Here is a 10,626-nt window from a genome sequence, read left to right on the forward strand (position 1 = left end):
TGGGATGTACCATGTGAGCAAGCCCCTGGCACAGTCATGATGGTATGGGGGAACACTCCTCTCATCCAGGGTACGGAAGCCTGCTTAGGGATTTGTGGGAGACCTTCACCCCATAAAGCAGTAGGGTGAAGGCATGACAGATGGAGAAGGGGTATATTTTCCTTTTTTTTTTTTTTTTTTTTGAGACAGAGTCTCACTTGTTATCCTTAGTAGAGTCATGTGTCATCATAGCTCACAGCAACCTCAAACTCCTGGACTTAAGTGATTCTCTTGCCTCAGCCTCTCAAATAGCTGGGACTACAGGCGCCTGCCACAATGCCTGGCTATTTTTAGGGAACCTGTGAGCTGGGATTACAGGTGTGAGCCACTGTGCCAGGGCTATTTACCTTACTTTTAAATGGGGATCTGAAGCTCACTGCAGACCCTTGGACATGGGTTCGGGATTTTCTCTGGCTACAAGAAGTAGCCTCAGCAAAACATGGATGATATTTCTGAGTCACTGGAAAATCTAGTCTAGTAAGATCACCACAATGGCAAAGCTGGGAAGACCATATAGGTCATAGAACCTTTTTTGCACATGGGGAAATTGAGGCCCAGAAAGGGTACATGGGAAGGTAGTATCACACTTTGAACAGCAGATCTAGGGCTGTTGCCCTAGACTCCTGACTCCTAGCTTAGAGTGCTCATCCAAAACCCTGTTAACAGGTGGTGCTGCTGACAGCTTATGTGTATGTGGGTGCCTGTGTGCATTTGTGCTCATGGTAAGCATTCTTACCCCTGCCCCACCCCAGAGCCCACGTTGGGTATTACCTGTGGATCCCCTTATATGTCTGGGATCACTGGGTTGATGGGACAAATTGGGGGTTGGAAGCCCAGGCAGGGAGGAGGGAAGAAAGGCAATATCTACCTCTGCTCAGCGTCCAGCATGCAGCAGATCCCCAAAACCCCGGAGGGGCAACACTCACCTCAACCCTGAGCACTGGACCCTGCTTGATCCTGGGTAGATCGGCCAGGCTAGGGCTGCCTCCCAGCTCAGTGGCTGCCCTTCAGTGCCTCTGTGCAGGTACAGGTCTGGTTCCTACTTCTCCCTCTTCACCTTTAAGGCCGTTCCTCTCCTCTGGCCCCCTCTGCTGAGCTGGAGTTGGGCACTCCCTCTGGAGTAGCCACAGGCCACCTCCTCCTCAGTCCCTGATTTCCCTGGGGTGGCATGCTCTTCTGCCTGGCTTTTTTCTTTCTGCGTTGCTGCTGCTTCTTTCTCTCTTTCTGCAGTGAGTAACCCATTGATCTAGCTCTCTGAGAGTCGCTTTGTAGTTAACCCCTCCGTGACCAGGGCCCAGCCCACTCCTGGCACTCCCACCTCCTGTGGTCCTGTCTGGTGACTCCACCCCCTATCCTTTTTTCTCCCTGCTCCAAGCAGGGCTCTAATCCACGCTTAAAAAGGATTCCTAGGCCAGGCGCAGTGGCTCATGCCTGTAATCCTAGCACTGGGGAGGCTGAGGAAGGTAGATTGCTTGAGCTCACGGTTCAAAACCAGCCTGAGCCAGAGCGAGATCTTGCCTCTAAAAATAGCCGGGCATTGTGGTGGGCACCTGAAGTCCCAGCTACTTGGGAGACTGAGACAAGAGAATCGCTTAAGCCCAAGAGTTTGAGGTTGCTGTGAGCTATGATACCATAGCAGTTAAAGAAATAAATAAAACAAATAAATTTTAAAAAAAAGGATTCCTAGTCTTAAATGGGGTTTCTTAGGCCAGGAAAGCAGGATATGAGTCCCATTTCTACACACTTTATGTAGGACCCTTCCCTCAGGCCCTGCAAGTCCCCAGCCAATCATTTCCTTCCCTAAGTTCTTTCTGGGGGTTTCGTCCAGGTGAGGACCAGATGTACCTGCTAAACCTGAGTCTGGCTTCAGGTTGAGGACAGTGGGAAGTTAGGGAAAGTTCTAGAGCAGGGAGGTGACCTGCACAAGTTTGTTATGATCTGGGATGAAAAAGATGGATGGAGGGGGAGAGATTTGATGAGTGACCTGCTAGGAGCCTCTTGTCCAGACAAGAATCTCTTGGCTAATAGGTCCTGGTGAATGACTGTGTGTATGATTCAGTCATGAGGTTCTCCTTGGAACACCTCAGAGGAAGAATGGGCCACATGGCCAGACATTTCCAGAGGGTTAGGGAAGCTAGCACCTGGCAAGTGAGGTGCACTGAATTTACCAATATGGAGACTATTGGTAAACTGAACAAGTCTAGTGAGGGCAAAAGGCTGTCTGTGATGAGTTAAGGGAGGGAGAGAAGAGGTGGCAGGGACTGAGTGTTGTCTTTTTTAGAAATTGGGGGTAGGGTAGCATCTCAAGGAGAAGCCTGTGAAGAGGGAGAGAAAATGTAGGGGGTGGGCACTGATGGAGCCAGGACTTGCATTCAAGGCCTAAGGAGCTGGGAAAGAGATCCCTTCGAAAATGAGCTTCCTGGCTCAGCGCCTGTGGATCAAGTGGCTAAGGCGCCAGCCACATACACCTAAGGTAGCGGGTTCGAATCCAGCCCGGGCCTGCCAAACAACAATAATGGCTGCAATCAAAAAATAGCTGGGTGTTGTGGCAGGCGCCTGTGGTCCCAGCTACTTGGGAGGCTGAGGCAGGAGACTCGCTTGAGCCCAGGAGTTGAAGGTTGCTGTGAGCTGTGATGCCATGGCACTCTACCCAGGGGAACAGCTTGAGGCTCTGTCTCAAAAAAAAAAAAAGAAAAGAAAAAAGAAAATGAGCTCCCTGAAAGCCCCTGGGGACTGTCAGCAGGGATTGGAGATGTTTCTCTAAATCCTCCCCAGGTGCAGAGAATTCTTGAATTTTTAGAAGCAGATCACAGAATCGAAACTATTAGTAATCTGATCTAGATGCTCTATACCTAAATTCAAAACCATCAGAATTGAATTTAAGAATTAGAATTGTAGAATCTGATGATCACTGAACAGCAGAACTATAGGATTCTAACTTAGTGTGGTGGGATTTTAGAACCATTGGCGAAGAGCCACAACCACCCTGCCTGAAGTAATGGTACTGTTAGACTCCCGGAAGCATGGACTCTGGAACAGCTGGAAAGCCCCTGAGGTCCATGACACTTTGTCCCTCTGCCCCTTTGGCACCTCCGTGTCCCCTTCTTCAGGGTTGGGGAATACTAGGGCAAAGAACTCCCAGCTGCGGCGCCTGTGGCTCAGTGAGTAGAGCACTGGCCCCATAAGGGTGGCAGGTTCAAACCCGGCCGCAGCTAAACTGCAACAACAACAAAAATAGCCGGGCGTTGTGGCAGGCGCCTGTAGTCCCAGCTACTCTGGAGCTTGAGGCAAGAGAATCGCCTAATCCCAAGAGCTGGAGGTTGCTGTGAGCTGTGACGCCATAGTACTCTACCGAGGGTGACAAAGTGAGACTCTCTCTAAAAACAAAAGAGCTGCCATCTGCTATGAGAGCAGAGATGGAGGGAAAGGAGGGAGGACGCAGGCAACCAAAGAGTGTGCAGCCGTGGGGCAGGCAGGATGGACATGCCATCAAGGCTCCCAGTTCAGTATGCCCTTCCCATTCAGCCTAGTGACCCAGGTGGCCACAGCCTTGAACACAGTGCCTAACTCAGAGGACGCCCTGGGCCTCTGCCTCCGCACGACCAATAGCTGGTCGCGGGCATCTGGCGACTACGAGGACACGCCCAAGCTAAAACACACGCGCCCAGAGCGGCTGCTGAGCCTGCTGGGCGCCTCCTACGACCCCTTCTGGATGGCGGCGGAGATACCACCAGGCGGCGGACTTCGGCCGGCAGAGCCGGACGCCGTTTACCGCAAGCTGGCGACAGCGCAGAGGGCTAACCCATGCCTGGACCCTGAAAGTCGTGGCGCTGCCTCTGCCCGCCGGGATACGCCACGCTAGCAGCAGCACCCAGAAGCTACCGCAGGATCTAGCGCGCGTTCTGTGCCACTTCACTCTAGCTTGGACCGTGTGGTCTGCCCCTGCTGGGTACTGCCACACCAACTGCGACCGTGCCCGCTCCTGGTCGCCCGGCATAACTTGCCGGCCTACGCAGACCTCACATCAAACTGACAGCTTGGGACTGCTATCCCCGGGTGCCGCCAGGCCGTACACACCCACTAAGGTAGTGCCCTATTCAGCGATGCCTTGCACGTTCCGGCCCCTGACGTGGCCACAGCTGTCCCCCGCCGGGCCACATCCCACCCTCCACGTCTCATCAGCTCTGGAACCCAAGGCTCAGGCTAGGATTCCCAGAATTCCAGCTTCAAGAGTCTGCAGGACTGAGCCCCAGCTCGCCTACACCGTCCCTATCCAGATGTCTGGGCGAGGAGGCGGAGGTGCAGGATATTAGAGATGTAGGTCTGGTTTCCTGTCGTTAACGGTACAGAGCCTTTTCATCCTCAATGCCTCAAGCAAACTACAGGCTTCTCAAGGCCACACCACGCTGAGGCTGGAACTGCGGTTACTCAGAACACACTCCCCACCCCTACTCGCACCAGGCCCATAAGACTGAGCATGGAGGGTGGAGATACCCTACTCCCTACACCGTGCTTGTACGACCAGGACAGCGATTGTGTATGTGTGGGGTTGACACTTCCAATAAGGGAGCAGCGAACCATAATGGGGGACAAGGAAAAATGGGGTCTTGGCGGCAGCAAATCACCTTCTAGTTTTGCCTGCGGGGCTGCTCAGGCAACCGCCGTCCAAGGCCCGGGGGCGGGGCAGGGGAGTCAGCGGTGACAGCCTAGCCGGGACCTGAACTCGCTGCGCCCCCTGGCGGCTGCGTTCCAGACCGCAGCCTTAGAGCGAGCGTGACGGAAGGACCCCCTGATCTCAATGTGGGAGGGGGGGGACTGACACACAGGACTGGGGGTGCCCTGTGCCAGAGTCAGGCAGGGAAAAAGTGGGCTGGAACACAGAGTTTGACTGTTAGGGCCTTCCCAATGGTGATTCACATTTTTTTTTTTTTAGATCCTGAATCCTCTGCCTCTCCTCCCCAACATAGGTTTGAGCACCAGCTCCAGCTAGGTGCGGCAGGGCAGAGGAGGTGGTGTCCACCAAAGCTAGACCTGGGGGCTGCAGAGTATTGGCTGGGTGGCAGGGGAAAGGGCCTGAAGGCTGTTCTTAGCTGTTCAATCCAACTGAACCAGACTGTGGTCCCTGCCAACTCCCAGATTTCTGGGTCCCCTTTAATTGGGGGGGGGGGTCAGCTCTGATAGGTACAGTCCTCAGCAGCCCATCCCCAGAGCTTGAGCTTCTGCCTGATTCTTTAACAGGATTGGGCCTGCTCAGAAAGAATAAAACAGACCGAAGGATCGGGCACAGTGGCTCATGTCTATAATCCTAGCAAAGATAGGCTAATTGTTTGAGCTCAGGAGTTTGAGACCAGCCTGAGCAAGAGTGAGACCCCATCATTACAAAAAAAGAAAAAGAAAAACTGGCTGGGTGTTGTGGTGGGTACCTGTAGTCCCAGGCACTCAGGAGGCTGAGGCAAGAGGATAGCTCAAATTTGAGGTTGCTATGAGCTAAGAAGCCATGGCACTCTACCCAGAGTGATAGAGTGAGACCCTGTCTCAAAAAAAGAAAAGAAAAGAAAAGAAAAGAAAAGAAACCCAAAAAACCACAGACCAAACCGTAATGGCCAATTTTCATATTTGTTTCATATACGCACAGCCACAAGCACAGGCCTCATCTCAACCAGGACCTAGGACTCTGGCTTAGGGCTCAGAGCCTCTGACAGTAGGTGGACTTTGGAGCTGTTTGTTTCTACCCAGAGCTCAGGGAAGTGCCCCATGTAGCCTCCCCACTTCCACGAACGCTTCCACGCAACGGTCAATATCTTCTTCGCTGTGTACTGCTGAGATTTGTACCCGGATCCGAGCCTTGCCCTTGGGGACTACTGGGTAGCTGAATCCGATGACAAAGATGCCTGGGAGGGTAGAGAGCAAGGGCATGCCAGATAGGATTTTGGGGACATAACACATAGCTTCTACCTTCCTGAGTCCACAGTCTCAGACTTGGACCTGCTTCATAGGCTGGGATTTTTGAGCTTAGACAGCAGGTCTAAGAAAGGTATAGAGTGTGAGGGAGTGTGACGGGGAATATTCAGTCAAGAGGACTCCCTCTCTTTTCTCTTAGGACCTGCTCCCAGTTCTCTCATCCCAATGCCCTTACCTCTCTTTAGCATGTCATCTGCCATGCAAGAGGCCAGCCGGGCATCACCCAGCATCACAGGGCAGATGGGGTGACTGGCTCCTGAGATGGTGAAGCCAGCAGCCTCCATCTTACTGCGGAACCTGTGGGCACAAGCCGGGTATCACTGGTACTAGAGGGCCATAGAGCATTCACACCCACACTTCACGTGCACAAGGCCAAGATCTATGCCCAAGTCTGCAAAAGGGAACAACAAAGATTAAGTTACAGACCCTAAGAGCCAGATGAGAGCCAGGCAGAGGGCAGGCAGAACAAAAAGGGAGGCAAAAAAGATAGGACTGACAAGAGGGAGACACAAAAGTTAGAAGGAGGAGGCAGGCAGAGACAAAGAGGGAAATGAGCAAGTAGAGGCAGACCCTGTGGGCATGGAGCATCTGTGGGCCTGTGCAGGCACACAGGGCAGCCCCTTAGTGTCCCCCACCCCAGCTGTGAGCCGTACCGCTGAGTCTTGGCAGCCATAGACTGGACGATGGTATTGCTTTCCATGAGTAGGTCCAGGGCCTTGGAGGCACAGCCAACAACAGCAGGTGGCAGACTGTTGGAGAAGAGGTACGGCCGCGAGCGCTGTCGTAACAGGGACACCAGGGGTCCAGGCCCTGTCGTGTAGCCCCCTGAACAAGGAGAGAGGTAGTGGTGCGAGGGGTGAGTCAGGGATCAGGAACCTTGCCGGAGTCCTTCCCCACATCCCCACTACCTCTCCAGGGCCCTGTATATACAGGTAAGGGGATCCCAGAGAGATGACCCTGCAAGCACCTGCTGCTCCACCTAGTGCTTTCCCCAGGGTGGAGTTGATGATGGTGACCTGGTCCATCACACCCAGGAGCTCATCTGTGCCCCTGCAAGGGAAACTGCCACTGCTGCCACTGACCCCCTAAGTGCCTGAGGGTTATAGGTCAGGCTGGGGGCTGGCCTCAGTTTATCACCCACCCTCAGAAGCCCCACCCCAGGCTCCAGGTGCCACATGCTCTCACCGTCCTGTAGGCCCCAAGAAGCCAGTAGCATGGCATTCATCTACAAAGACCAGGGCACCATATCGAGAGGCAAGGTGGCAGATCTCTTGCAGGGGTGCAATGTCACCATCCATGGAAAAGGCCCCATCGGTCGTCACCAGCCGCAACCGATGCTTCTATAGGGTAGACATGAGTAGGTGGTGGGCACTGCCCTGAGTCGGGCCAAACAACCAATCCCTTGTGCTACCTGGGGCTCTGAGAGCTGACCCTGCCCAGTGACCAGCACAGAGGTGGGCACATAGGCACTCTAATCTTGGGTTGGAACATCTCCTCTTTCACCAGTGCCTTTCTCAGCCTTACCATTCCCACATTCAACCCTGGGTAATTTGAGAATCATCTCAGGTCTTGCTCTCCCGTATAAGGGTCTTATCCCTAGGCTCACCCCCAGCTTCTGGCCTAGCAAGGGCCTGCCACATAGAAGGTGCTTGCTAAAACTCAAGGCAGCATGTGCAAAGGAATATGGCTTGAGGTCTGAGGGATCAGGGTCAAATCTTGAGTGTTTCAAACTTTGAGATAGTGAGGAGGTAGCCTCTCCAAGCTTCACTTCTTTCACCAGGGAGAGGCTGACAATAAGCCCAGAGCTTGCCCTGGGACCCCCAAGCCTTGGCTTACCTGGGCCTCCTGAAGCTTGGCTTCTAGGTCAGCCATGTCCAGGTGGCGATAGCGGTACTTGTGAGCTTTGCACAGACGGATGCCATCGATGATGGAAGCATGGTTCAGCTCGTCTGACAGGACTGCATCCTCAGGGGTCAGCAGGGCCTGAAGACAGACAGTTAGGGTAGAGCCATCACCCAGCTACTTTGGGATTTGTCCTCCCCCATGACTCTCCCTAAGTCAAAATTTCAGTACCAGCCAGGGCATTTCTCTGGGCAGGGAAACAAGATGTCCTCTGCCTTGATTTGGGTCCCCATTTCCCCAATACTGGGTTGGACCAGAGCCCTGCTCTAGTGAGGGCAGATAAGAACATGTTTGGTGAGGAGCAGACCCCTGTCACCCCCAGCCTTATAGCTAATATAGGTTACCTCCAGTGCTCTGGAAATTGGGCTTTTTTTGAGACAGAGACTTATTTTATTGCTCTTGGTAGAGTGCTAAGGCATCAGAGCTCACAACAACCTCAGTCTCTTGGGCTCAAGTGATCCTCTTGCCTCAGTTTCCCAAGTAGCTGGGACCATAGGCACCAACCACAATGCAGCTAGTTTTAGAGATAGGGTCTCTCTCTCTTTCTCAGGCTGGTCTTGATCTCCAGAGCTCAGGCAATCCATCTGCCTCAGCCTCCCAAAGTGCTAGGATTACAGGCATGAGCCACCATGTTCGGCCTTGGAAGTTAGGCTTCTTGCAAGCCCTAGGATTCCTCCTCCTAGAGTACCCAACCTTGCCCTCCATAAGAAATGGGCCCTAGGCACTGGCATCATGCAAAGTTCTCCTGACTGCCCACCTTCAAACCCTCAACAGCCTGGTAGGCCCCACCAACTCCCACCCACAGCCTCCAGGTACCTCAAAGAGGCCAGTGTTGGCATCGAAACAGCTGGGGTACAGGATGGCATCATCCCGCTGGTGGAAGCGGGCTATTTTTGCTTCTAGATTCTTGTGGATGCTCTGAACAAAGTGAGAGTGCTTGTGAGTGAGGAGGTAGCCTCTCCAGGTTTTAATGTTTGTGGGACCACAAATAGACCCAATCCAGGCCTGCAGCCTAAGCCTCTCCTGCATTTCTTCCTTCTTTTTTTTTTTTTGGTAGAGACAGTGTTTTTCTTTTTTTTTTTTTAGAGACCAAGTCTCACTTTATTGCCCTCAGTAGAGTGCCGTGGCATCACACAGCTCACAGCAACCTCCAACTCCTGGGCTTAGGCGATTCTCTTGCCTCAGCCTCCCAAATAGCTGGGACTACAGGTGCCTGCCACAACACCCAGCTATTTTTTGTTACAGTTTGGCCGGGGCCAGGTTTGAACCCGCCACCCTTGGTAGATGGGACCAGCGCCCTACTCACTGAACCACAGGCGCTGCCCTCTCCTGCATTTGTGTACCAGAAGGGTTATCCCACAGCCAACAGGAATCTGAAGATAGCTCCTACTGAGGCCATAGGGACCAGCTAGACTTCCCCCCTGGGGCAGATCTTCATTTTGTAATGGACATCTAATGGAATTATAGGTGCTGATGGGGAAGGAAGATGTATCTTTCTAATATCAAGCTGAATGCTTTTTTGGTTGCCTAATAGTGAAGAGAAAAGTTATGCAAGCAAAATAATAAAAAAAGGAAATTTAAAAAATATTAAGAGAAAAAGGAAGAAAGGACTACATAAATAACTCTGGGGTCATTTGGGTTTCTAATTCTTAGACTGAAAGCTGTCTGGTCTGGGTTACTACTGAAAGCAGTAACATTCTTGGATGGGAGTCAAGAGTTCTGCCTCTATCCTCACTTTTCTGAGAGGACAGGTAATATGAACACAAGTATTCAGAAGCATGGAGTCTTGAGCCAAGCTACTGTGTTCAGATCTCACCATGACAACCTGTGTGCCTCTGGACAAGTCACTTACCTTCTCTGGGCCTCAGTGGCCTTATCTCTACAATAGGGAAAAGAATAACACCTATCACTCAAAAGATTTTTATAAGGATTAATGAGTTAATATTTATAATGTTCTTAAAAAGAGTACCTGGCACACAGTAAACACTATGTAAGTTTCATCTTCAGATAAGTTTATTTTAGAACATTTACAAAATAGTATTTATTGAGCGCTACTATGCACCAGGCAATGTTCTAAGCCTTTTCACATGTATTAACTTTTTAATTTATAACAATCCTATGAAGTACCATCATCCCCATTTTACCAAGGAAGGAAAGGAATTGCGATAGAAAGAGGTTAAGAACTCGATCACAGCAACACAACAGTGCTGAAAACCCAGCTCACTCAAAAGCTGCAAGGCTCTCTGCAGGGCAACTCAGTCCTTGCCCTCTACTCTTCCTGTGGGGACAGGTGTGAGGAACCCTGTTCTGGAGGTGGGGAAATGGATGCTCAAAAAAGTAGTTTCTTGCCCAAGGCTTCTCAGCAAAACAGATGTCTTCACTCAGCCTTTCTGTTGGACACCTCTGGTGCTACCAGTGGATCCAGAGGCCTAGGATAAGCTGAGCTGGCTAAACCAGCCCTGCTGACTGTGGGAAGCAGGCAGATGGGGTCAGCTCCCCCTCCCCCCGACACCCTTGTGTACCTGGGTCCCACAGATGAAGCGTACAGAGCTAAGGCCAGCTCCAAACTCTTCCAGAGCCTGCAGACCTGCCTGAATCACCTCAGGGTGGCTGCTCAGGCCCAGGTAGTTGTTGGCACAGAAGTTAAGGATTCCTGAGGTGGAAGAAGAGGAGATGAACATATAGCACTTAGGGCTCGGCGCCTATAGCTCAACCGGCTAAGGC

General features: G+C 52.1%; 1 protein-coding gene and 1 long non-coding RNA gene across 3 annotated transcripts in view; both read right to left on the reverse strand.

The window, feature by feature from the left end:
- The window catches only part of LOC105886372, a 21,646-nt gene that overhangs the window by 7,878 nt on the left and 3,142 nt on the right, over window positions 1-10,626 (reverse strand). Inside the window, exon 2 of the long non-coding RNA XR_001160992.1 lies at window positions 1,352-1,357. This is a non-coding gene — a long non-coding RNA (uncharacterized LOC105886372). The remainder of the gene's footprint in view (window positions 1-1,351; window positions 1,358-10,626) is intronic.
- The window catches only part of GCAT (glycine C-acetyltransferase), a 6,970-nt gene continuing 1,980 nt past the window's right edge, over window positions 5,637-10,626 (reverse strand). Inside the window, exons 2-9 of one of the 2 annotated variants that reach the window (XM_003783224.3) lie at window positions 10,425-10,555; window positions 8,719-8,820; window positions 7,837-7,983; window positions 7,186-7,340; window positions 6,968-7,050; window positions 6,654-6,825; window positions 6,176-6,297; window positions 5,637-5,930 (exon numbers count right to left, since the gene is read on the reverse strand). In XM_003783224.3, coding sequence (XP_003783272.1) covers window positions 5,779-5,930; window positions 6,176-6,297; window positions 6,654-6,825; window positions 6,968-7,050; window positions 7,186-7,340; window positions 7,837-7,983; window positions 8,719-8,820; window positions 10,425-10,555 — 1,064 coding nt within the window. In that variant the 3' untranslated portion in view covers window positions 5,637-5,778. Of the gene's footprint in view, window positions 5,931-6,175; window positions 6,392-6,653; window positions 6,826-6,967; window positions 7,051-7,185; window positions 7,341-7,836; window positions 7,984-8,718; window positions 8,821-10,424; window positions 10,556-10,626 lie in introns of those variants that run through there. The other variant, XM_012801236.2, reaches the window with a different exon arrangement.

Source organism: Otolemur garnettii, unplaced genomic scaffold (genome assembly GCF_000181295.1).
Source record: "Otolemur garnettii isolate 467f Iridium unplaced genomic scaffold, OtoGar3 scaffold00007, whole genome shotgun sequence".
In the NCBI taxonomy this organism is placed as follows: Eukaryota; Metazoa; Chordata; class Mammalia; order Primates; family Galagidae; genus Otolemur; species Otolemur garnettii.